The 27,755-nt window shown below is 42.2% G+C and overlaps 2 protein-coding genes across 4 annotated transcripts in view; one reads left to right on the top strand and one right to left on the bottom strand.

The window, feature by feature from the left end:
• Positions 1–27,755, top strand: part of CCDC85A (coiled-coil domain containing 85A) — a 284,415-nt gene that overhangs the window by 37,125 nt on the left and 219,535 nt on the right. The window contains exons 3-5 of the mRNA XM_065059376.1: positions 4,985–5,071; positions 11,456–11,591; positions 26,995–27,059. The gene's annotated coding sequence lies outside the window, so the exon portion shown is untranslated. The remainder of the gene's footprint in view (positions 1–4,984; positions 5,072–11,455; positions 11,592–26,994; positions 27,060–27,755) is intronic.
• Positions 1–27,755, bottom strand: part of EFEMP1 (EGF containing fibulin extracellular matrix protein 1) — a 45,504-nt gene that overhangs the window by 16,055 nt on the left and 1,694 nt on the right. For all 3 annotated transcript variants that reach the window (XM_065059380.1, XM_065059379.1, XM_005513152.3), the window contains exons 3-4: positions 25,748–25,796; positions 25,310–25,570 (exon numbers count right to left, since the gene is read on the bottom strand). In XM_065059380.1, the coding sequence (XP_064915452.1) occupies positions 25,310–25,570; positions 25,748–25,796 (310 nt within the window). The remainder of the gene's footprint in view (positions 1–25,309; positions 25,571–25,747; positions 25,797–27,755) is intronic.

Raw genomic sequence — 27,755 nt, 5'->3', positions numbered from 1 at the left:
TCTCTAGCACAAATGTTTAATAATGTGTGTTACGTGCATGTGTATTTATAATAATTAAAAAAATTAAAACAAGACACTCCACTGCACACACTTGTCTCTCTGGGGAGAGGGTGAGAGAACAAACATGTGACAGATGTTTGTCATGTTGCTTAATGCACTACTGGAAAGCACTCAAGATACCACAGTGATGAGTGCAGTATAAGAAACAGATCTAGAAAGAAAATAATGGGCTTTTACAAGCTCATTCTTGAGCATCTTGCCTCTGCATCCCCTTTTCCAAGCGTAGTGTCATCACGATAAAGTTTGTTTCCCTCAATGTTTCAGCAACTGATGCCAGAGCTGAAGCTTCTACCTTGAGCAAGTATCTTGTAAACGATACCTGAACACACTCTCAACTCATTCCTCATCAGCTTTGTTTAAACTTCATTTCTAGATGTTACACATCCATTTGTTCACCCAGGCAGGTAACTGAAATTAGTTTGGTAACCAGTAATGAAAACGATCTTTTAACATCACCCTTCCTTTTTTCTTTGTATTTTCTAATCTCGGATAAGGCTTTAAAAGGATGTGCTGTTCACTATAGATAAACAGGAGCTGTAAGTTTGTATTAAATTGTTGAGCAACCTGAATGGTATTTGATTATTGGTGCATGCAGCCTTTGAAATATAGATTAATTCTTAAACTCACTGTATGTTTGAGTCTGATCTAAGATGTTGCTCAGATTTTTATTCCCAGACAGTTATTCCCTGGACAGTTACAGTCTACAGAGCTGGAAAATTTCCTTTGAAATAGCCTGGGTGTCTCTAACTATCCTTTTGTAGATCCATCTGACTTGAAAATGGAGCTGAGCTACCTTCAGTGTCTCGATCACTGTAATAACTGAACTCAGATGACAGTGTAGTCTTTCAATAGGCCACTCAAAAGCAAACTTATGATGGGACTTATTATTTGTACTTTAAATTATTACAAATATTTTTTAAAAAATGTGAAATGTGATTGGATTGAGTGCTTCAATTTCTATATGTTGTTTCTAGGTGTTACATCCAGAATACTGCACTGAAAGAATGTGACTGTGTCAAAGTCAAGTACTTGGGGGATCGCAAAACACAGAATTCATGTTCTCTGAACACTGTGAACTCAGATCCATTGAGCATCATGACCCAGTCTTTAATTATCTGACCCTCATATTCTGTTTGTTTCTGCAGGCTTGTGCTCAGTCAAACCTCACTGCTCCCCAAAGGGGTTCGGTGGTACGGTCCTCTGTCAAATTACAGTAATGACTGCTGTAAAAACCTCCAATTGACGCAAAGAGGGTCAACAGAGAAGGGGGGAGGAACACTACAATTAAGGACACGGGTCTCTCCATTAAATTCCACGTAAGCCACACTGTTCTTGCAGAAATGTTTCTGAGTCCTCGAGCACGCTATGGCACATGTGGCCATCAGACCCCAGTGACTCATCCTAATCTGACCGCCAGGGCTACTTCAGAGGGAACTGGGGAGCCTCTGCTATCGCGCACTACCTGCAGGTGAAGAGAACGCTGCGACTCGCACAGGCTGCTGCGGGAGGTTTGCAGGGCGCTACAGAAACAACGGGAGAGCCGGGGAGGGCAGCAGAGCTTGCTCCTGTATTCCTTCAAAATAGAAATCAACTCGCATTTCATAGTTTTAATTCCACAAGCCTCACTAATGGCTATACCCAGTGATTCTCTCATTTTCCAAAAATGTACCCGCACGCCCTCTTGAAGTGATTTACACAATTATGTCCTTCCATTGCTGACTTTGGCAGCCTGCTCTATATTTCAACCACTAGTTGTGTACAAAATTTTTGCCTGACCTGCTTTTTAGCTATAGCTTTCTCTAAATCTAGTGTACGGTACCTTGGTTTAGAGCTAGTTAGATTTTCTGCCTCTCTACTGCAAATCCATTCTGTCAGGCTCTTATCTACATCCATAAAATTCTTTCCTAGTCTTCCTTTCTGAGCTACAAACCTGGCTCTGTTCCCTTCACGCTGTGACTCATTTTTCCCAAACCCCCTGACTCATGCTCACTTATGCAACAGCTTAATCTCTGCAATTTTCTTGGTATCATTATGAGAAGTATATAAATTCACAAGATGCATTTCGCCAGTGCTTTTGCAGAAAAAAAATGCAACACAAATCTATCCTTCATCTTATTTAAGCCACTTAAACCTTTCCTCCTCTAGCTCATACCCGCATGTTGTACTCAGAGCTGGAGAACTGTGTTCTTAACTAACTTAAGTAAGTTTTACTCCTGGGACTAAAGTGCTCGGCTTCTTGCTGCTCACTGCACTCTGTGATTTACTACAGCATCTTCATGCTCTCCTTTGTGTATGCATTCATCTGCTCAAACATGTCACAAAATGTCTGTAGGTTGCTCTCTCGATTCTGGTCTGTAGCAACCTTGTAAGCAGAATATCCCACCAGATCAAGAAGAGGGCTCTCCGCATGACCTTATGGGATTCACATTCTTATTGCTGCGCCCACTGAGCAGCACCAGTGGACCAGCTTCTGAATGGTTTTTACACGTCTAAACCCAGAACGATTCCACTGATGTCAGGGTTGCACTTGTCGCTGGCTCCAGCCAAGCTGTTCTCCATTTGTTTTGAATGTAAACAATAAATATTTTAGTTAATCAGTTTAAATTTTTTGAGTTCTCAGTATGAGTGAGAGCAGCAAATGATTTGGTGTATTTTTCTAGGAGATTCATCTGCACTGCAAACGCTGCCTCCCACGTAAGCAGCGGCACCAGTGAGTCTGATACCAGACGCACCATCAACCACACAGTACTGCAGGTACCCAGCTTCAAAGTCCTGGAAAACCTCCCACTCTTGTCCACTTCATTAGCTTCCCTTCTCTCTAGAAGACTCTTTTTAGTAGTATTTTCCAGAAATAACCAGTTGAAGGTAAAATACTTGAAGAAATTAGAACACTCTAGTTCTCCCATGAGCGTGGGCTTACTTTATTTTACCAAATTAACTATTCTGTCCCTTATTTATGTTTCTTATATTGTTCTTGCAACTGAAGCCAAGCTCACTGCTCTGTCGTTTCCTGGATCCTCCCTGATCCTTTCTTACACATAGGAACAACATTAGCAACCTCCAAATTCCCTGGTTCCCTCCCCAGCCTTCGCAAGCTATCAACAATTTCTGTCAAAGGCTTTTCTATTTCCCTTGCTACTTCCTTCAACATTTGGGATGTTATTCATCTGGGCTGGATGCCCAGACAACTTTTAACTCATTGGCGTTGGGAGGCTGCGCTTTGCGGTGGTAAATACCAGCAGAAAATCTGTTACATAACATCAGGTCAGTAGGTATCAAAAGACCAAATATTTGGCGAAATTTCTCACTTCTGGAGTGGCAAAACCTGTTAATATGGAGAGCTGCACTCCAACAGTGCAGTCACTATCCAGTAGTGTCATGAGGTAGCGTCTATAATTCTGTGCAACTCCGCAGCAGCCCATAAACTCCCTCTTTATTGCTGGTTTTTCTCTTTCCCTTTTAAAATTTTCCTTTGGCCCTTTCATGTTAAGTACATTGGACTGATTGCCCTGGTAACAAGTATTCACAGTTGAGCGAAGGTAACCTGCACAAATACTTGTTTGCACAGGAAAAATATATGTAAGAGCCAAGACCTACATTTAAGCAAATATGTGAGGTAGAATGTTTAAATTAATGAGATTTTCATGAAAAACGGCACGACTTCTTTTGGTGCGCCGAAACATTTCCCCTCTCAAATTTGGATAGCACAGCAAAGCAAACTCCTCGTAGATGTGTCTTTTAGTACTCCTGGACACCACGGCACAACAAAATAGAAGGAATGCAAAGTATAAATGTAGAAAATGTTTAAAAAAATGTAGTGTAACTTTTAGTTCCTTGTGCAATTTCTGTATTTGGGTTGCAAAAGTGTTAGCAACTACCATGAATTTGGGCAAGTTCCCCGATTACAGTGACTTAATGAATCTGAAGGTCCAGGAAAAGCATCCTTCCTCGATTTACTCAACAGAGTTAACAAGCTGTAATAATCAAGTCTGGACTGCAGTACTTTGTCACAATTATCTATTGTCTTTGGTATGTCCAAACTGAATTAACATATCACACAGAATAGCTAAATAAAGGAGTGAGCCATGGCTTTCAGCACCAGAACATCTCCCACATGTTTGTTTGGGAGTGGCAGGCAGCTGAAAAGGGGGGAAAAAAATGAATGAATCTTTGAATTGCTGCATTACTCCTTTCTCCTCCACTTTGCCTCCAGCTGTGATGCCACCTTCCTTCTCCAGCGTATGCCACACGATCTGGAATTACACTGCAATTACACTGTATCTTAACGTAAGACAATAGTTGGACTCATCCCATTTGGAACAGCGTTTCAGTGGCCACAGGGTCCCGGTGCTCAACCGGAATCGGTGCCCAAACGCGGGTTCTGCTCCTGTCCGTGCCGGGGATGGGCTGGCGACTTAAAAAGCCTCGTGCTCTATTCCAGCTCTCTCTTGGTGCTTTTCCAGGCCCCTACCAGCACAAGCCACGGTTCAACACAGCTTGTAGGAATGCGCTCTGATAAACAGATACACTTCATTAGCGATTCGCAGCCAGGGGGAGTGCAATTAATGTGACACATGAAACACTGTTCAAGTCATACAGTAATTAAAATGATTATTACAAATAAGAGCGGTATGGCTAATGTGACAACACTGTTAGTCTGATATAAAGCCACAAAATGACTCCCAAAAGACATCTAACAATAGTATTTTTACCCGATGTTACTTCAGTGTGTATTCTTAAGAACACTGGTATTAATATGTAGGTCTTTGTGTTTGAAGTTTCTCAAAGGGAAGAGCACTCTTTCCCCCAACAGAAGACCACAAGGTTAATATTAGCCTTCCTGCTCATCAAAAAGAAACATACGCTATGTTTTTGATTGATCTCTATTAATTTAAAATTTGTATTTTTGGCTTTATTTCTGCAGGGGCCACAAATGAAACCACGGTTGCTTTCAAGTTACACTGCACTGAATTATCGGAATGTATATGCAAGTCTCGGAGCACTTCGAAATGTGAGTTGTCATGATGGTAACTTTCTGATTTACATTGCGATAGCTTATTTTTCCTTTCAGCAGAGTATTTCCTGCTGTTGCTTTCTTGTGACTTTATGCTAGAGGTCTAACAACTTGTGCTTTTTGGTTCATGCCTGCCCAAGCAAGGATCACCCACCCATGATGACCAATACACTTGGACTATACTCAAAAACAACAAGGGTGGATTAAACTATTCCATTATTGCAGATGAAAGCGTTCCCCCCGACATCTGGCATATCATCTTCAAAACTGATATGGAACATTTCCATAAATTCAGCTTAACATTGTTTTTGTGAGTGTTCCAAAGTATTTTTAACATGAAGAAATAGCATGCAAACTAATTTCCTATTTGAAAGTAAATGTCTTGTTCTTATTTCTAATTCAACAAGTTATTAAAAAAGAAGGGGGGGGGGCGGGAAGAGATGTTCACTTAACTTGAAGCATACTGTTTTGTTTATTTAAGTTAATGGAAAAGCTAGTCAGTGTTTGATGTAAAGCTGCCCCCTTGCTTGAAAGAAAACCAAACAACTGGTTATGAATTATGAATATCTCCTAATAGTTTCCAGAATTATCTGAAGGATGTATTTTTTTTTTCTTAATTACGTACACTTAAAAGTTCCAAGTTCCCTATTCATTTCCATTTTGTTTATTTCTCTCCTTGGAAACCTCATAAGCATTTTCCTTTAGCTAGGCTTGACTGAACAAAATATTACTGCTACAACCTGTAATACCAGGGAAATAAAGGCCTGAAAGCTCATTGTGGTTTTTAATTAGGAAGTTGAAGAATCGCTCATTAAATCTTTGCAAGCCTTTTCACAGCACTTAAACCAGCGGCTGCCGGGACCCTGCGAAGGAAAACACAAACTTCTACCTAAAACTCCTGCTGCAGAGCACACTATAAGAACCAGCTTTTGTTCTGAGGAGACTCAGAAAACAGTTCCTACAAGAAAAGTGAGATTCTTTTTTGCATGTTGGCACATCTTCAACCGGTTAGTTATCTGCCCGACAAACGCTCATCACCACAGCAAGCAAAGCCACGCGCGGAGCGTAAACTACGTCACATCCAACCCTACTCCATAATGCAAGAGGTGAATTGTTATTTTTTGGGGTAGTGAGTGCACAGCGCGGCAGTGCGCACTTTGCTAGCTCGAGAAACAAGGATCTTGGAGATGTAAGGAACTTCGGGTATAAGCAAGGGACTTTACATATTTGATACAGGCATCCATTTTATCAATCAAATCTTATTCTCCTTCGGTCTTTGCGGCTGTTTTAGGAATTCTAACTGTAGTTCCCAAGCCGAGAGCATTCAAGTTCAAGTTGAGTTCAATAGCAGCTATCAGAAGGAGCAGGCTTATCTAAATGATGATATTGTTTTTAGCACTAATCATCCTATCTGTTGGCAGTACCAACATGCTGCAATCTCCACAGCTCCCTACGTAAACAAGCAGATTCCTGATGCCGTTCCAACTCCAGAAATGCCTTTGAAGGCACTAGTTAGTTATGAATTTTTCTTACATGGCTCTGTGAAACTTCCAGCGTCTTGCTGCACGTACCCACACACGCCTTGTTTTGAAGAAACGTAGCTGAAACTTATGTACTTGCAAAGTGTCATTGGCAGGTACTCTGCTGTATTGTACCACCTTGTGAAATAAAAAATGGTTAAAAGAAATCCACTCGCACACCTTCTACAACTGTTGAATGATAGAACAATAAAAGCAAATTATGGAAATGGTGCTTAAAAAAACCAACATCAGTTAGTTTGGTCCAAAATAGACTCCAGGGACAGGAGGGGATTGGAAGAGCTGGGATAGAAAAACACAACGTTCAGGTTGCACAGTTCAAGTGAAGTGAGATGGATGTGCAAAAACTAAGACTCCTGTGGCAATATCGGTTTATCTCTGCTTCAAACAAGCAGCGTTAGGTGGTACCGATCTAACAAAACCATCAGGAACAATACCTGGTAAATTCTTCTTTGTCTGTTGTGCCTTAGGAATTCACATTAGCTGGCCCTCCAATGGAACTTCAGTGGAAAATCCAATTTTCCATGTAATTCTTAACATGAAAAGGGCTTAAAAGGAAGTTTTAAACATGCTTTGTTTGAAAGAGAATAGATACAAGAGGTGAAGCCGGGCAGGATCAAAAGAGGCAGAGGCACCAGGAAAAAGAAATCTATTCTTTGATGGTAAAAGAAACAAAAAAAAGGCAGTTTGAATATTTCTGAAGGAAGAAAAATGCACATCAAAGATGTGTCATGATAGAGGTGACTAAGGGAGGCTAAAGAAAATGGGCAAAAAAGCAAAGGACATAAGATCCCTACTAACAGAGCTGTTCTTCACTTACAGAAATAGTGTTTCTGAAATGCTTTGTGATCATTCCAGAGTAGCGGTGCGACCTGAGCGGATCACCAAGGTGTCCCCAGCGCTCGCGGGTTGCGCAAAGAGCTGCTGGTACCTGCCAAAGCCTGGACTTCGTTGCCGATTCTCTGATGTGAAGCGTAACCGCGTGGCTGGAGCAGCTCAGGGGGAGGGACGGGCAAGAACCGGCACCGAGATGAGCTGAGGGTGTGCGGTCCGCCCACGATTGGAGGTTGGAGTGCTGCTTGCGTAGTATTTGTTGTTCTTTCAAAAACCTGACAAAAAATCATCTTAAAACTGAAAATTATTATTATTATTTTTGGCCCCAAACGAAGATTTTTCTGGGGCTTAGCCGCGTTTTCTTTTTCTTTCTGTGTTTGGGAACAAAAAAAGCAAAAAGACACCAAAAAATACTTTGTTCTTTCAACGAGCCAGTAATAAATAAAAACGAACATTTAAAAAACCAGAAGTTTCCTTGGGAAGAGAGCACTATTTTTCCTTCCAAAACTCCTTTGCCTTAAAACTGGGATGGACTCCGCTCTCTGAGCAAGGATCCTGCCTTCCCAGCTGCCCCGCAGCAATCAAGTGGAGTAGCAATTGGGACGGCTTCGCTATTTTTCTTTCCCTGGCCTTTGGCTGGGAAGCGACATGGCTTTGCCTCGGAATAGATGCTGCGCGACCATAATCCTGGCACTTTTTCACTGCAAATGAGATTTCGGCAGCGTTTCCTCGAGTGAGCGGCGTGTTCTGCAGCCTGTTGGGATGCTGAAATGCAGCAACCTGCTTTTGTTTGCCTGAGCATTTCATTTCTTTATACCTTATGATCTTCACGGGCGTTTGGCGAAGCTTAAAAGGTTAGCTTGAGAAGGGAGTGGCTAGCATTTGTTTAGAAAATAAATAGAAAAAAAGTAGGCTAAATACCAGTAAAGTTCCAGTTTTAAAGGATTAAAGTAAGAGGCAGCGTTGCTGCCCTGGAAAGGTCACCCGAAGTGGGAGAAAGGATGTATTTAGTGTGATTGCCAGGCAGGACGTGGGATCTCTCACTGACTTGGCAGCAGATACTTCAGCTCTATTTGCCATTAGTGCCGTTTCTAATGCTCCCTATTTGCTCAGTTCTTAAGTTTGACAAGATCCATGCTTTATTTCCCAGTATTTACATGGTATGAAGCAAGCGTGTAAATCCATTCAGCGAGTAACCGAGGCCTTCCCCGCCCCCTTTTTTCTGCTCCGGCTTTGGTTGGTGGGCAGGATGCTCGGAAACCTGGGAAAACGCAAGTTTTGAGGGCTTTTCCTTTGGGGTGTGCTATCAGATAACACGGTTACTTGTAACATGTTTCAACTTGCTAAATATGGTGGAATTAGGGCCCTTTGCTTCCAAATTTGTCGGTGAGAGTGAAGAAAGAAACAACTTCTTAAACCACAATAGAGCTGTTACCATTTCTTTGGAAGAAATCAGATGATTTAACAAAAACGTAAGCATCCTTTTCTATAATTGGACTTTAGAGCACTTGGCTAGCATAAAGCAGAAGACCTAAGGCAGCAAATAAATAATTGCTGCCACATCATCATTATCGCTGCGAGATGAGATGAAAGGTATTTACAAACACCAGGCTGGCAGGAGAACACAGTCATCCTCAGCTTGATCCAGCTCCAGCTGTAATCAATAGGAGCCTTCACCTAAACTACAGCTTAAAGCACACAATAACTTATTTTGGAAGTGTACTACACTTCGAATTTTGCACCATTAGAGCTGGAGCCGATGAGAAGTGAGGCGCAGAGGGATTCGGTGCCTAACAAAGCCCCTTGTTTCACTCCACGCATTGCTTGGTGCTCTTCAAAATCATACTTTCCACTCACAACTCAAGCCCATATTTTTCTTCCCCCCCTTAAATCTCCCATTTTCACTTCCCTTGTGTTTTTCTTTCCCTGTTCCTCTGGGTTCTGCCCTTCTGATTTTTCAAGGCAGAGAACGCGCCTTTGCTTGTGAAGAGCAAAGCGAGTTTATGGCACCATATTCATTATATTTATGAATCATATCTAACCAAATTTTTCCCATAGCCCAAAGGTGGCTGTTTGCCCACAGGCACCGCTCTCAGTGCCTGTATTTTCTATTTATAAGGTGTATTTTAGTTTACATCAGAAGCTGAGGGAAAGACTTCTGCTTGATATCACTTCTGCCAAGTGAAACCCACAGAGAAGCTGTGGCCGAAGGAATTCTGTACAAAAGTTGTCTGGGCCCTGTAATTTTGTTCACGTGGGTTGCATGGTAGTATACATTAGTTGCCAAGAAAAACAATCTAAAATAGATACAGCCCTGTGCAAGTCTCGAGACGATCTTAAAACATACAGAACACAGGTAAGTGAGCCCCGGGAGAGAACACGGTCAGAATAGAGTTTGCTGAGAAAATCAGCTTTTGCAAGATGGTCACGGAAGGGCAAGAAGCTCCTCTGACAGTCCCTTGTACTCTGTGCAAGCTGACGAAATTCCTGAAAGAGCAGTTTACAACCGAACTAAAGAAAATTGTTGTTATTGAAACTCTTTGCGGTTGTGACAAAGTGTGGGCGCTCCCCGGAACATGTTGCTGTTCAGTAGGCAGCAGAGCCAAGGACATTGAGGAATTAACCATTTCGGTCCCCAAAGGGGAATGCTCGGAGCAGCGATTGCTCCATCCAGACAAGTCTTTGGCTCTGGGTCTGTGTTGAAAAGCCGCAGCAGAACGGAGCCCAGCATGCGTGTAGGAGGAGATCTACCGGGACAACTGGTACGAGAGATGCCCAGCCAAACCAGCCTTGTTGGGTCCAGAGAGCCGCAGGAATAAAGAGGAATTGCCTCCCTGTTCAACTGCGGGGAAGGGAAGGAACAGGCCCGGTGGATTCACTGGACAAGGGGTTTTTTAATGCTTTGCAGCTTCCTCTCACTCCTGGTTCCAGGAAGAGAGACGCATGGGAAGCTTTAGCCGTCCTTCCTGAAAAGGCAGCGGGAGGCCTTTCCTTCACCTTTTTCAGAAGGTATTTTGCCCGCTTTGCAGTGTATTCCATTCCCTCCTTAAAAGGCACGAGGTCCCTGGTTTTGATTTTCTTGCAAACTGAATAGATGAGCTAATTCCAAGGATGTGTAGCCTGTGTGCATCTCGGCATTCCTGAGGGATGCCCACAGCTTCATCAGTGCAGCGCTCAGCACCGCTCTTTCATTGCCTCCTTGTCTCTAGTAGACAGCTATAAATGTTCAATTAAAATCTAATTCAGCCTTTCTGTGACCATTGCAGAGGTTAACTAATGAGCACAAGCCTACGGGGAACATAAGGGCCTCATATGCTGTTGAACGCAGGCCAATATTGGTTGGTCAAAATAAATTTTGCTCATAAATTCTTGCAAGATGGGGGAAGAGATTTCTCCATTTAGACTTCCATCAGAGCTATTGGAAAAAGCTGTCAGTCACTCTCAAGGCTTTCAGAGGTGTCTTGCTGCCTCAAATGCCTTCCAGATGGATTTAATTCCAGTGTGATTGCTCGTCCACTGGGCTTCGCAGCTCTGCACTTCAGGGGAAAGTCCAGCCCGCACTCAGGCGGCTGCTGGATGGCCAAAAATAATGACTAGCGGCTCTTTCTTCATGGAAGTGAACTGGTGACACAAGAGATGAACTGACAAAGGTGAATCCAGGGGAGACTAACTAATGCCAAGAGCACAAAATAAACGGTAAAGCAAGGAGATGCATACCTACGTATTAGTGAGATGCTCTACTTACAGCAGAGGAAAAATAGACACGTATGTTAATTTCTTACCCATAGCATAAGGGGGAGAATTGTTTAAAATTCTGAAGCGAATGTGTTTTAAAGTAAGTTTTTTGATCATCTTACCAATCCTATTATTATTTAATCTACTAGGATTTTTCTTAGCTTGAATAACCCGAACCCTGGTTTGCAACATTCAGCCTTCTCCCAGGCTAATCAAATCCCTCGTGTAAGCTCACGAGATCTAACGCGACGCCTGTTCTCCCCTGTGCTGTTAGATGCAGAAGCCCTCGTGGTGGACAAGGATTCCTCCGTTCTGCAAGCTCTGAACCAAGAGACAGGGACGCTTCCAACGACCCACGGCCTCGGAGAGGAGAGAGCGGAGGATTTCAAAGGATAGCAAGAACCAGTCGGGTGGGTAATGTTATTCGTGGCCTGTAAAGATATTTTTTAAAAGCTTTTGCGAAAGACAAGATTTCCAGATAGAGACTACTGAAGAGGAGGGGACGTTTTTTCATAGACTGTAAACATGTAGGCTTAAGTACCTTGAAAACTTTCGTATATATCACCTAAACAACTCCATTGATTTAGAGGCTGGTTTTAATTAATCAGATGCTACCAATAAATAATGCAAAACACTGGTGGGACACCAATGACAAGGTGGGTTTCTAGCAGCTAGCTGAACGTCCTCTGTTGGTAGATCTGTAGCTAAACTTATTTAGGATCTCACAGACGATTTGTATGCTTTGGAGATTGCACGGACAGGCAGGGAGATCAATATGAGAGAAAAGGAATACACTGCCGCAGATAATAACAAGACAGGATCTTCTGAAGTGATTTCAAAGCTTCAAAAACACCTCAGAGAAATGAAAACTAAGTCATGAAAGCCCTTGTACTATGTTAAACATTTTCAAAAGGACTGGGAAGTGTTCAATGTGTTTTAGGATCAAGTCCAAATGATTTTTAAGGAGTTAGGTCTCATTTTCAATGAAAGGAAAATAAAAAGGAAGGAAAGCATAACAGATAAGTAATGACTGAATACATATTAAAAACATAATTCTTTTCAAAGCAAAGAACAATGATCTCTTATCTACAGAACATTCAGTAAATAGGTTAATTCTGCACAGCGTACTAAAACTCTTGGGCTTGATTTATTATTAGTCTTATTTGTGCAGTAATTTTTATTTACCCCATAAGGCTCCATGCTTATTACATGTACACATGCTTGCCTGAAGGGTCCAGTAGTAAGACAGCAAAGCCTCTTGAGGCAGAAAATGACTCTGAGAAGTTAATGGAGAGAACTTTTCCGGAACATACAGCAACGTGTCATTCTGTCCCGAACCAGCCATGTCCGCTGCAGCATTCTGCTCCTCATCAGGAAGAAAATGCATCTCATTTTCAGACCCTAACAATTTTGCAATTCAGTTTCTAAAAGGTATAAGATCTTGCAGAGAGGATACTGAGGAGATGATTATTTTAGTCAAGCCAGGCAGCACTTCTTTCAGGAGCGGCATGAAGTATCTCGCGAGTACAAGTGACAATATTTTTTCAGCTGGCACTGTAAACTGTTCACAATCCTATTTAGAGTCACCATAAATCATTAACTGTAAAGTATCTAGTTTCCTAAAGGAGCAGCTTTATTTCATTAACATTTTGAAACTCACATTGCGATGTTGCTAATTGTATAGTAATTTATCCAGGATCACAGCGTGAATTGCTGTTTTCAGTCAGTTTTTGGCACTTGCCGCCCGTTTAAGTCAAGAGGAAGAGAGAATAAAGAATTAAACAGACACAAGAAGGATGTGAAGAGTCTCTAAACGGGACAGTGCTGCGAGATGGGAGACAAGCTGGGGTTCTCAGCGGAATTATCTCAAAACTGTGTCCCAGCAACATAAGTGGAGGCTGAGTAAACAGCACGGTTCCTTCGGAGCAAGGCTACTCCCTCCTTTACTCAGGCATTTCCTACCACCCGTCAATAGGATCGGGCCATGCTTGGTATTGCAGGCTTGCTCTGGCAAGTTCTTTCGTGAGGGTTTTAAAAATAAAAGTTCCTAGCAACAAGGTGAAGGACTAATTCAGGACAGCATTCCTATTCAGGACAGCATTAAGTAATTGTGTAAATTTAGGCATGTGCAAAGATGTCAGTGAAATTGCTGAGACACAAGCATGTGCTTTAAATGCTGGAACGCAACGAAATGTGGCTTAAGGTGACACCTCAAAGTATAAACTGTGGTTTTGTTTATTAAAATCAGTCAATATACTTCCAGTACCTTAAGAAGTTAGGTGGGCACTGGCTATAAAGAAATCTTTGCATTTATTCAGAGCTTTGCAAGTTAAGTAATATAGACGCTGATAAGTGAAACTTTACTTTGCTTTCCTGGTTTGTGGATACTCATTGATTATTTTATTATTATTATTATCATTTTTTCCCCAAACTGCAAAAGCTGCAGAGATGCACTTGTAGCGGGAGTTGGGTCACGGGAGGCTGGGAATGCCCTTCGGCTTCTCACCAGCTTCCCATGAACATGTTTCCATGCCCACTCAGGGCTGCCCCACAACCGCGTTACTTGCCCTTATGGAAAGCACTTCCTCACCTCCGCCCTTCGCGAAACCCAAGGAGGTGTATGTTTTTAATCTTGTTGAAGAAAATCAGAGTATAGAAGGAATGCAAGCCAAATGCTTAAAGTGTGAAGACAGGTTTTCTCAGGACGTTGCACTAGAGTCCTCCCAAGGTTCCTTCTCACCTGAATTATTCTCTGCTGTAAATCTCCTCTCAGCCGTTACCCAGAACAGAGGACTGTGCTGCCTCTTTCCCCTGGCTTTTACAGATAGTGTTCTTGAGGCAGTGCTTAAGTGAGCATTCTGATTAAAACCTAAATGGAGGCTGAGTCACACAACCTTTTTTTTTTTTTTAATGCAACCTAAGAACCAAACCAAATAAATTCAGGACAGCTGTGAACCAAGAGAAGAAAATCAAAACTGTAAGGAAGTCATCACGGGGCTAAACTGTGAAATTAGCACTAAGAATAGTTAATGACGGGACATAAGCATTTAATTTTCAAATTAAGGACAAATGATAGGAATGGAAAAACCTGCATATTATCATTCCAGTTTTTAAGGGCTGTTGTCTACCCAGCCCATCCCGATTGCCTCCCAATGGGACAGTAATGCTGTCTTGAATGTGAATTTGTGTGACAGAGATGGTGCTACAATTTTCTGCCATAAAGCCGGAGTGCGTGTTAGTTGGTGCGTTGCGTGAGCTTCTGCGGGGTTCTGCAAAGACGGGCTTGAGCTGATCCAGGCAGATCCCGCGGCCGCCCCGCTTGGGACAGTGTGGCCAAATTAAACGAACATTTTCCTGGATGTGACAGATACTAAATCAAGGAATCAAACGCAGAGAAAGATTTTTAAGCTGCTGCTGCTTTTCTCCCAAATACAACGCTAACCACAGCAATGGCGCTGGGTAAAGTGTGTGCTTGTTAAGGTGTGCAAGCGCGTGCATCGCTCAGCTGCTCGGAGCAGGACAGGTGTCCTTCTCTGTGCATATGTTGTCCAGAAGAACGGAGCCCAAGTAAGGCCCTGGAAGCTGTGGCAGCACAAACCAACACCACTGAATTTCACTATTGCATGCTCTTCCTCACCATAACAAGCTATGATTCCTATCGTGAAAATGTTCTGATATTAATACCTGATTTCCTTTTGATATAAAAAAGTTGTAAATGGTATTTGACTGCTAACAATCAGCTCAGATTACTTACACATCACTTTGTCAGAATTGCAGAAACTTTTGTCTCAATTACCTCTTGGTTTTAATTTTCAACAAAACTATCCTGGTTTGTGCTCCTCTCAACCTCCTGCAGCTTGTAGGGCAGCAAAAGGTTCCATTATGATACTATTTATCTGATGTCCACCAGGCGGATTAATCAAAGCTTTGGGGAAGAAGCTTTATGCTCAATCCATGGGCAGCGGTCACTAAATGCAGAAAAATGGAAAATTTACCGCACTACGCTTTCTCAAGTTGGGCAGCACGAGATGCCTCAGAAGGGCACAGAAACTGCCAATCTGCTTTCCAACAATTAACCTCATCCTGACGTTCTTTAATAACTAAAGATTGCCTTAAACATACAAATTAGGTTTGTTATCCCTTTCAAAATTGTTCTTTTTTAACGTGGTGTCACAGTATGAAATACGCAGACCTGTTTAATTAGGTTCTTAAACAGCCTACGGCAGGGAGTTCAGTTGCCTTTGCTGGGCTCCTCTGTCACCTTTCAGCATCATAAATTAAGTTTGGAATTACGTTTCAAAGTGGGAAACAGCAGTTGCGAGTCTGCTCTCTCTGACCCCTTCATTATTTTTGTAGGGACACTTCTCTCTTTTTCTGGGTTGCTAAAGCCTCTCCTCGTCCCCTAACCGTCGCTTTCTCCTGCTGTGAGCTGCTCCTATTTTGCAATATTCCCCTTGCAATGGGCCGAGCAGCGTTGCAAACGAGCTGTTTGAAAGGTGCAGGAATGGAGCGAGCGAAGCGTTAGTGCGTTGGGAACAGCTCCGGCTCCTCTGCCAGCTGGGGAATCCCCCAGGAAGCTTTTGCTGGGGTGGAGAACACAGAGCCAAGCTCAGGCCTAGTGCTCTAAAGCTGCGCTTAGGGGAAGAGGGTGTTCGAGGGTGTTGCTGGGTGGATCTCCTTGGCTAGTGTCTGGGTTTGGCTTTATTACATGGCTGTGCTTTCAATTTATTTCAAAGGTGCCTGGAGCCTTATAAATCTGCATACATAGTAAGGAAGAGATTCTCTTAACGGTGAATGCTGAAATTTGAGTGCAATCATAATGGAGAGAACATTTGGATTTAAATACATAATGAAGCAACCTTTTCATAAAACGTCTTCTAGAAATGGAAAGTTTTCCCTTTTAGAGGCGTATAGAGCTTTCTGATAGAGGAACACTTTATCTTGGAACACACACACACAAAAGCAGCCACCTCCCCAAAATAATCATTTGCCACATGCTGAATAACAGTTTCAAAACTATGAATGCATTTTCTGAATTGTTTAAATAATGGCCAAACGGTGTTTATGATGGGAAAAATGTGTGGTTTTCTCCTGCAGTGTACAAACCGGACCAGGAGGATGGTTGGAAGTCTCTTCCACCTCAGGCTCATCTGAGCTGCAACTCCTGCTTCTGCAGAGCCCAGCAGCCCAAGAGGTGCTTGACCCAGACACTGACTTGTGCCTATCACTGCTCTCTGCACTAGGTAAAAAATACTGGGCCTAGAAGTGCTGGCAGTATCTTAAGGTCTTGCAACCATCCTGAACTTCTTTTCTACTCAACATATAAGCTGGAAAGAAAAATCTGTCAAGCCAGATGAGATTGAGAAAGATCTGGATGCAAAGTATCTGGGGCAGGTCCGTGGGTGCTCCAAAGCAGCGCTGATTTCTGACGAGACTCTGCACTAACTGCAATGCCGCCTATAGCAATATCACTGCTTTTAAGGAGCCCTCAGTGTGACAGGCAACACATTGTTTTATCGGGCTCACCTTTATAATCTAAAAGTCACGTGGAGAACTTGTTCCTGATAAGAAAGTCCCTTAAGTACAAATCAATCCACTAAGAAAGTGCTTTAAATACTACAAGGTATAAGATCTGTTAAAGCAGGTGCAAAACAAAATGGTTTCAAAAGTGATGTAGAACTCACTACTTATTTTTTTAAAGCACTTGACAAAGGGATCTATGTCTCAAAGTGATGCTATCTTTATCAACTCAGATGAACCCTCCCCCAATACTAAGCTGTATTCGTTGCTTCTAAATGTGTATTTGATTCCGCCTCTTTTCTAACGCAGCCAGGATACCCAAGATTCTCCACAGAATAAGTCTGGTCAAGAAAGGGATTGCTTTTTCCATCTTTCTGATCAGGAGAGTTTTATAAGTGAGGTCAAGTCAGCTAAAACCACACTTCAGTTTCTGCTCACTTTGCCATGTTTTACTCCTTTCCTCTGTCCATTATTAAATGTTAGCTTACTGGCAACCTCTTGAAAGCCAAACAGAAAACTGTTACCTGTCCAAAGTCCTTGCATTTTTCCCATTCTAACTACTTCTGTTAGATCAGGCAGCTCTTCCAGTATTGATAAGGATTTCTTTTTAAATCATTAACACTAAGAGATTGTTCGTATTATTGTTTTTCTGGCATCATGGTATTTTTTCATCCCATAAGATATCTTCCTTCTCCCGGATTTCTTTAACTTGTGTGCATTTTAATTATTGAAAAACAAACTCCCACATCTTTGTATAAAGGGCAGTTTTCCACAGCAATCTGCCTTATCCCTTGAACGAGTTCTCAGGCATGGACTAAATACGCTCCAGCGCAACCGCAGATTTGCCTAATTCAGATCATAGTGGGTCCCACGTTAGACTAGAAGTTACTTCAGACTGAAGTCAGCTCATAAAAGAAACCTCAGCCATGTCTTCTCCTTTTTAGAACTGATTTAAATAGGCTTAAATGATGCCTAGATGTACATGGAATCCTGAATCATCCTACTTAAGATTTGACTTATTAGCCCTCTGCGGTCATCATACCAGCCTTGGCCAAACAAGTACCATTTGTATTCTCGCCTCCACAAAATTAGTGTTTTGACAGTAAGAAATGAAAATACGAAAGCCATGTAAAAAATAAACAAGGAAAAAGCAATAAAACCCCTCCAAACCACAACCAGCCATCAAAACCCAACCAACGACAACTAAACAAAACCAACAAAAACCCAAAACAACAAAACCCCCCAGTTACATGAAGTTACTTATTCTGGTGTTCAGTAACAGATAAAGATCCACTGAGTATATACTTCTAAAAATGCTTAATTAAGAGATTGGGATACATTATGCCAGGAAAGGTGTAATTCATTTCTGGGCCCCAAGAGCTTTTCCGTAGCCCTGTAGCTCACAAAAGCATGTGTGACACGTGCTTTCTTGGGAACTTTTTTCAGCTTCAAAGCTACCACGTTCAGCTTCAAAGCTACAAGGTTTTACCACGAAATTATACATAACAAAGATAAGACATTTCTCCCTTATACTTAAAACAGAACCAACTTTTAACCTGATTTCAGATCAACAAATAAAAGACAAATGTGAATGAGCATAAAAGGTATTTGATCATAACTACGTGTATGCTGAACTACTTCATAGCTCTGTAATTTGCAAATCCCTCCTGTATGTTTAGTAAAGTTAAAATGTAAATGAAAGAAGGTGCAAGCAGGATTCTTGTGCATTTAATATGTTCTTTCAGGTTACATTTTGCTCTACATTGAATGATGGCAAATAGCTTTCTCTCCAAAACTGTTGCTTTCTGGCTGCTATGAAGACAAAACTTAGTAAGTTAAAGATGAAAACAGATATAATATTTGTGAAATTTCATGCTTTTTAGCTATGAACTTTATATGGGTGATTACTTATTCCACATAGTCTCATGGCATACAGAGAGGAGAGATCTTACCAGCCAGCTTCCCATCTTTCAGTTGTGAGGACGGAAGCAATTGAACCTTCTGACAGGTCTGCAGCAAACTTCCCTTTGATAAGAACCCTTCAGCTGAAAGGACGCTTCAATCTTGAATGAATTATTACAGAACATGCAGAAATGAAGACAGTCCAGAAAAATAGCTTAAAAAGCATCGCAGAGGGAAAGTGGAGCTAGGCTACAGTGCAGCAGAAATTCTTCCGTAGAAGGGACGTGCAAAGGCATCGCCAGGTGGTGCAGAGAAGAATCAAAGGCACCACTTCTGCCTTTGTGGGAAGCTTTGTTCTTCCTGCAGGGCTGTTTTGGCAAACACAAAACCTAGCTATCATCTTCCTTTGTCAGCACGAAAAAGAAACAAAGACAGTAATTTGGAAAGAGAATAAAATAAGGAAAATAAGAGTTTCAAACTTCAGCTCTTGAGCTAGTTTTCCAGCTTGCTAAATTAGCATCCCATCATTGGAGATGCTCAATAAATGTCTTGGACCTTTAAAAGCTGTGTGGCTGGGATGCTGAGATCCTTTAGAAATGCTCTAGGGCTAGAGAAGGTGACTCGGTAACCCAAACTTCAAAAATAAAAATAAACCACAGATAAGAGCGTTTCCATTATGTATTAAGCAATCTGAAGCAGGAACCGGTTTTGAAAACAGAAAAAATTGTTGAGAGAAAACTACCCTAAGCAAATAACTGGAGAAAGGCGGAAAACAGATCGTTTCTCGGCAGGTTAAAGAACTAGAATGTCGTAGTCTGGGATGAAATGACTGCAGACCTGCTCAAAGCAAATGCATTGAAACCATCGCTGTAATTCTTTCATGGAGGTGTGGGAGAAAGAATCTATCCCCAAAGTGGCAATGGTATCACTATAAAATGACCCAGATCGGGTGCTAAAAGCAGCTGCCGGGATGCTCTGCTGGGGAAACTTTCTGTATCGCTGCACAACACGATGCAGGTCTTGGAACAGGGAACAAAAGGCAGCACGTGCTCTCAAAATCGCGTTTGATGCTGTTGGATGCAACAGCTGGCAGCTTGTAAGGCTTACCGACTTTTAGGATGCTTTTGTCTGAGTGTTTGCAACAGGTACAGGGAGTTCCTTGAGATAAAGAAATACTCTGTGCCTTTCAATGAGGCACCAAGTGTACTGGGCTGCGCAGGCAGGATCAGACATGAGCCCATTCTTCCCCTTTGCTCTCTGGGGTGATTCCCGATCGCATTATGGAACAGACCTGCGGCTTCCAGAGCGCAATTCTGAAGGAGGACAGATGGCTGGAGGTTCGGACTCCTTCAGGCCGTGTGCCTTCGCAATACATTTGCTATGTTTCGCCTGTCAAAACATCAGCCTTCTCAGAGCTACTAAGCAAACAGGCTTTACAATCAACAAATCAAACCCGAAAATACGACGGTCGATGCGACTACTGTACGGTCCCATTTTTCTTGACGAAGGAACCATGAGAACCGCTAATGAGTTTACTCAAAGTCTAGCGCTTGCCTGCGGAATCACAATTCAAGAAGCTAAGGTAAATACAGCTTTCGGAAGCTTGCCTGACTCTAGGCCGCTTAGCGTGACCAGCATATGGGACGAATCTTTAGCTGCACCGTACCGAGCGTATTCCTACAGGGCTGAGGAGAATGGAAAAGCAGTAAGTCACTAAAGGAAGTGAAGCAGCTGCGAGTATTTATGCTTGTGATGGATGTTCACAGTAAAATGGTCAGACAGAACAGAGAAAATCCATCCAAGGTCTTGACATGACACTCGCAGCTGTGCAAACAGCACAAATGGGAAGATGATTCAGAGTGGCCAAATTTTGAAAATGTCCCAAAATAGGCCCTCAGGCCCTCAAAACAAGAGTGTTTCTTGTTGTTTTTTTTGTGACCTCCCCTCTGGTCCCTCAAGGCAATTAAAGAGATGCTCCAGAAAGGGCTCTCTGCAGCAAAATGTCGTGGTTTCACAGATTAACAGCTTGAACAATTGGTTCGGGATGGGCGGATGAAAGATGATCTCTGCATGATGTACCCAAATGTACAAGAAATTAATTGGCCTCTGTGAACACCCCGTACAAAGAGCTGTGAAAACGTCAGCTTGTATCCTTCTGTGGATTCTCTCAGACCTGCAAAATTCCTACGTTTTTTCCAAGTAATTAGCATTCAAATGGCACGCGGAACCAGGTTGGTCTCTTAGGGTGGCTACTGCTGGCAATGAGCAGCCTGCAGCAAACCTATGTGCATATGAATTGTGCCCGAGTAAGCACTTTCATTAATTCATGCCATTCTAAACCAGATAACTAGACCTTATTTTTCCTACCACAGCCTCTCTCCTCACCCGATCCTCAAACTAAACAGGCCTGGTGTTGAGAGGAACAACTCTGGAACTAAACTTGTCCCAACCCAGGCTCTTTTCCCAAGTAGTCCCAAAAGCACATTGTAAAGTACTCCCTAAATGCAACGAGTGGAAAACCAGGATGGTGCGATATTTTACAAAGAGCTGTCTAAAATATTTCTGGGGCCAGCCTAAGAAACTCTTGTAGGTATACTTTAGGTTAAGTCTATATTAGCAAACAGCCCACCTGCACTTATCCTGTTTTTATGTCCTTTCCATGCTAGCTGTACATCCCTGATATAGAGACACACACACACACATATATAAAACATACAGCAATTTCTGCATGGAAAACATCATTAACTGTTCCCCATTGTCCCTCCTTCCTTAAAGAAGGGTTTTGTTTTTTTAAAAAAAAAAGATAAAATTAGACATGCAAACTTTAGGCTGATTTGACTGATTTACAGCAAGTTAACTTCCTGAAGTAAAAGCGTAGATCGAGTACCATAAGTTCCTTTGAAAAGTACCAGAAAACTTAACAACCCCCCCAAGCCGTACCACTGAAGAGTGCCCTAAAATGCTTTGACAGGGGAAAAATAACCCCAGCACAGAAAAGTTCGTCCCTTTCCTCCCCCAGAGAGCTACAAAAGCAACTGATGTCCACCAAAGTCAAGGCAGAACTATCTGCAAAAATGGGGCTTTCTCTTCCACCGATATATTTTCTTACAATCCCTCTCCCCCGTGTCTTTTACAGTCACAGGAGCACAAAGGGTTATAAAGAGACTGGAGAAATACAGGAAACTAATCTAGGTGAGAAGCAAAAAAGCTTGCTGACCTTCTTGCTTGTATTGCTAGCATGATAGGAAGGCAAAAGAAAAGTTATTCTCCCTTCTCAAGGGTTATTTGGTACCTTGGCTTGGTCATTTTTTCATCCAAGTATCATTAACATTCTAGGAGAAGTTTCTTGCAGACTAAATTTGACAAAATTGAATTAATTGGGTGATTTTCTTTTGACTTCAATAGGAGCGGACTCAAATCGCCAAGCACCTAACAGCACAGTAGAAACACAATTCAGTCTTGTAGGCAGACAGAGCGCAGCTATTGATGTCTTTTATCAGGCAAAAAAACCCATCTGTGAATATTAGCTCAGTAATTTGCTTCAAAATATTTCTTGGTTTTGGCTTTTCCCAGTTGGAGTGACGCTCTCCCAGTGACGGGTCAGAACATGGTGTGGCGGGGGCCACATCCAGGACTCTGCAGTAGTGACCAATGCAGCTGCCCTTCCACTTAAAGGCAAATTTGGAAGTGCCAGCGAAGCGTGAACAGATGACACAGAGATGGGGAATTAAGGTCATAAACTCAGAATTTAAGACACAGTTCAAGTGTTCTAGGCTGAAGTGCAAAACTCTGTACGTATTCTACATAAGCGATCGTCCTCTGGAATAACCTCTCCTCATCTTTTCCTCTGTTTTGTGGGTTCTCAGTTCTTCCTACTCGCATAAAGCACCTTCAGAATTCCCCAGGAAATGTTCACTACCCACACTTCTAACACCAACACAATCATATGTGTTTCTGGTCACTAGTGGTTATAAAAATGACGTGTATCATAGACAACTGCAGTCATTTCTGTGATGTTGTGCTTTGCTACCAACCTGCCACCTATGCTGTTTGTGGTCTCTGATAAATCACAGCATGACAGAGAACTCTCAACACCGGTAAATATCATAGTTGTCATTTGTTTTCTTCAGGCCAGAAGTTAAGAAGGTATTAAGTGTCTTGTGTAACTCGGGGATCTGGCTGTGTTTTGGTAGATTAAGAATCACGCGCTTCTCTGAACGTTTCTCATTTGTCTCAACAGAAACGGGATCACGCTTTACCTAATGATGACACTCGTCACCAAAGCCTCAAAGTCCAACAGGACGAGTGTCATTTCTGCGTCTTTATTCCATGCACAGACACCAACATGTATGTTCGGCCTGTCGCACCCTCACTCATCAATATTTAAAAAGGGAGTGGACACTTGTATTAAAACAGAAGGCCCCTCATGCTCGGGTATGATGTCAGTAATGCAGCTCCTCCGAGCATGTTATTATTTTAAACAGAGGTCTCCACACTTTCACATTGGTTATAAAATACTTAGTGCTGCTGGACTGGAAGGAAAATGTCATACATCTGCAAACAATTAGAAGGAGCTGGACTTCATATTTGATTTACTAAACAATAAAACAAGCCTAAGTGTGACTATGTGTGTAAGTTACACTCCCTAGGAGCCTCAAGCAGTTATCATAGCAAACTCTTTTAAGCATAATTAAATAAATCCACAGTGGGACCATTGCTGATCAAGATTATCTTTTATAAGATATTTTCAGCAGTGAAAAGCACGAAGATCATGAAGTTGGATACATGCTTTAAGTGCTCCAAAAGTCTTTTATCCTTTCTTTCAAGCACACTGTCCACTACCCTTTTTCCAGCTGGAATTCATTCAGTACAACACATTTCAGCTTTTAAACACTAATATTTCCGTGCTTTCTGCATTTAGATTGAAGTTTTGGCATGAGGAAATTAGTAGCAAAACTCTGATTCAGGCAAGCCCAAGATTTCACCATAGTTTGTGTATCTGCTAGTTAAAGAGTCCTGGTACTATAACAACAGTTAGTTGTTGTTATAAATTAACAAAAAAATTTATTAATTGACTATAAATATTTAGTTGCAAGTTTCAGGAAGCCAGAGCATGGAGTAAAAGAATAGTAATGGATCACCACCGACCTTCTACTCAACAAAACAAAAACCCAGGCCAGTTGTTGGTCTCTAAGTCAACCCTAAATGTCAACCTTTATTTGGAATATAAGGTATTGGCGCTGCACGCTGTTAAGCTTTCCTACGCTTTCCATGATTTATACACCTGAAGCCATTTCAGCAAAAGTGATGTTCATGTGCATCGCCGGGTCAAACGCAGGAGTCCAGAATTTTGGTCCTGCTGCTACTTTGCCAAGTTAAACTGAGGAAAAACATCATTTGCCATCCCTGGCATTGATTGTCCTTCAATAACCTTAAGCGAGCGCTCAGCATTAAGGGACCACGGTGCCGACCGCCTGCAGTAGGTTCTTTACTTGACATTCTTCAATTAGAGTGACAGAAACGTTGAAGATTAGCAGAAAAGCCAGAAATGCAACCCCGAGGGCTTCGCCTACAAAAATAACTTATCCAGCCTCCACGATGATTACTGTGCTTCAGAATGACAGGGAATTTACTTACTAGTGATAAATAATGTTCTGTATACATGAATGCCAGGGAGAAAGGAACTACCACTGTATATTACAGCTTGCCCTGATTATAGTCACTCAAGTACTATTTTATATGATTATACTGTTATGGGCCACAAAGTGGAAAAGATGAACCACGGGGTCAAGTTTTGCCCTCCGCTTGCATGGGTATCCCACTAACGTGCTTGAAAACCAGCTGCTGAACAAGGAGGAGAATATTTTTTTAATGAAAGAAAACAAAACAGTGGACGAAACATTTGTTACTTCAGCAAGTATAAGAGTAAACTATTTATATAAAATAATAAATGAAACAGCCTTAGTTTACAGTAGTGCTTGTGAGTCTGGTTCCTGAACGCATACAATTAGCATTGCTAATACCCCGAGAATTTTGGCGCTGCGTGTGGTGTATGTACACGCAGATGAAAGCTGCTCATTGCCATAGTTTCAGGGGCTGGCGGGACTACGACTGCGTGGAGCCGCCGCCACAGAGCGCAGAGGAGCACAAGCTGTGCGGGTCCTGCTCCTTCGGAAATATTCCTCACACATAATACAAACGCTGTGCTCTTCTGCATTACAATCTGGACTAAGCAAGTGTTCATAGAGCGGTTACTTTTCCTTCCACTCAGCATCCTCTTACTGAAACATACAGACAGTTTTGCAAATCTTTAGAAATTGTATATAATGTGATTCGCTACGTTGCTTACTTTTTTTCAAAGTGCTGCCTCTCCTGGACATACTGAACACAAAAGTGTTTGACTAAAGCTGCTCACTTGCACTAAGGTTTTCTGTGAGGATCTACAGACAACAGAAATGATTCTACTTGTTAGCCTGAAATAGATGGAACAGACTGTAGGGACCATGTTGCAAGTTCTGTTACCTTAACCAATAACAACATGCATGTATTTTATTTACGTGTCTTAAGGAAGTGCATTCGTGTCGCGTTTATCGCCGCAATGATAGACGCTGTTAAATGCAAGAGTTCCAGGCTTTCATTTCCCAGGCACTAGATTGTTCTCACACACTCCAGCCGTACCGAAAGCGAAGCAGGCGGCAGCGCTTACCTTGGCACACGTTGTGGTCGCTTTGCTCATACCCAGCTGCACACTGGATTTGATGAGTGGGGTTTGGAGGGGCGCGCTGAGGATCAGCTGGAGTCCGTCGAATGACGTTGTTTCGACCACTAGTGGATTCAGCTGCTGCTTCGTCTCGCTCATTTACAATAATTTGCGCTGTTCTGGGTAGACAGAGGTATCCTCCATAGTGGTTAACACATTTCATCCCACCTTTACATGCATCTGGGACTATTTCACATTCATCAATATCTGTGGTTAGCAACAACACAAGTCATGCTTTTAACAGTCGAACCGTCTGCAACAGCCATTAATACAAATAACACAATGAGACATGCAGGCACAACTCCCTGTCCAAAACAGGGGTGTGGAATGAAATACTCAAAGAATGCCAATGGCAAGTCTGCCTTTGAAAATTATGTACTGTACCTTTGCACCGTTGCCTAACGGGATCCCATTCATAGCCATCTGTGCATTGCTATAGAGGAAAAGAAAGAAAAAGAAAAATTAGGCTACTCAGGACTCTTTATTTCAGAAAAGCATATTTCAATGAACTGAAAGTTTGACACTAAGGGAAATGTGATGCTTGCGCACCTTGGCAAGCTAGGAAAATGGCTATTGGTACAGCACCGCTGTGCAGGAACAAAACCAGGTACATACAGGGAGAGCCTCTATCTCAGAAGTTCCCAAGATATTGTTTGTTGTGAGTATGTAGGTTTTATTGGGGCTGAGGAACAAAGCGAGAAAAGCATCACTTTCTCCTTGCCTTGCTCCTACAGGCTGTTTTAAAGCATCTGTCTTTGACTGAATCCTGCAATAAAGGACCCTCCGGACCGGCCCAGCTGGCCAGTAAGGAAACCTTCTTATCAAAAAGCAGCAAGTTTTTATGAATTTTGCTCGTTCGCTGTCTTGCAACAGGCAACACCTTCCATTCCCAGGGCTGGTTTCTCAGCAGGGCCGCCGGGCTCTACCCCCCGTGCTCCGTCCTCTCTCCCATCCGCGCTCGCGCGGCGGGGAAGGATCTCCTGACAGCTGGAAATTCATTCACATGCTTTTGAATCACAGGACTCCAGGAATTACAGTCTAGGAAGAACAATTTATATTGCGGGACATACAATAAACGGTTAGAGTTTATAACAGCAGGGCTACTTATGTAAATAAGACTTTGCAAAATTCAAACAAGACTGTACTCAGCAACTATTCATATCAACTCGGACTAGTAACTTCAGGAAGAATTTTAACTATTCTGCCCTGCGGTTAGGTAGGCATCTTCATTATTCCTCTGCCCAAAAGCATTACATTGTCTACAGTGCAGTAATTTTAATCGCAGGTGACAGAGACCGATTAGCGAAGTATCGCGATGCTACATTTAAAATATCAATGACCCAACTGAGCTGCACTGTGTGGGTGCATGTACATCCTGTGCTGCTTAGGATATTACTTTAATGGCCCTATAGAAAAAAAGAATTGAGTCGGCTAACGTAATTAGTCACGGCCAAGCAAGCCAAATCGTGTTGCGACTCCTCTGCTGCAGACGAACTCCACGAGTCACAAACCTGACCTTGTCATGCTGGGATCCGTTTGTCCCATGTACTGTCCTCAAGTTACTTTGAGGACCTTGTTACTAACGGACACTGACTCAGCAATAGGATTGAAAGTATTTTTTTCACTTGCAGGTGACACCAGCGATCTGCCAAACCAGCTGAGAGTTGTAACTTTGGAGGCTTTTTCTTCCAGAGGGGTAAGTGGAAAGCAACTTGTATTACAATTCTCAATCTCTGAAGGAATGACTCCATGCTGAGTTGACAACACCGAAGTTACTGTAGCTATGAAAACGCAAACCCAAAGGGAAACAGCTAATTCATGCATGTACTGAATCACCCGGTTCCTGTTAATGCACAACAGAAGTACTGTCTATTTAACTGGAAGGAGCCAAGTCCATCTATTACTGCAGCTGAAGGGACTTTATTGTGGATTTGGCCCTAAATGAATACAATGTACGTGGGAGAAACAGTAGCATCCTAAGAGTAAAATTTCCAAAAGCAAAGTTTTTTTGTTCGGTAGTTTTACATCATTAGAGACTAATGATCGCTGGAGCACCCCAGTGCTCAGACCTCTTTGAAAACGCAGCATAAAGACCCAAGTTCTATATGGAACCCATGTCATATATGCAGGCTAGAAATCTGCCATTGGTATAAACAGAACTATGTAGGCTTGTCAGAAAATGCTACTTGATTTCTTTAAAAACAATGTGTGATTAATGCAGAAAAGGAAGGGGGCGAGATCCCTGTATTAGTGTAGATTTTCAAAAGGTTCTCAGATCTTCAGTTTCCCCTTATATAGAGGGACTTAGAAAAAAAAAAAATCAGAGAAGCCTCTAAATAGAAGTGCTCTCAACCTCCAAAAAACCTCTTCCTTCTAAAGACCGATGCTAAAG

The sequence above is a fragment of the Columba livia genome, chromosome 3 (assembly GCF_036013475.1).
Source record: "Columba livia isolate bColLiv1 breed racing homer chromosome 3, bColLiv1.pat.W.v2, whole genome shotgun sequence".
In the NCBI taxonomy this organism is placed as follows: Eukaryota; Metazoa; Chordata; class Aves; order Columbiformes; family Columbidae; genus Columba; species Columba livia.
Note: the sequence above shows the minus strand (reverse complement) of the source record. Positions and strands in the feature narration are given on the sequence as shown.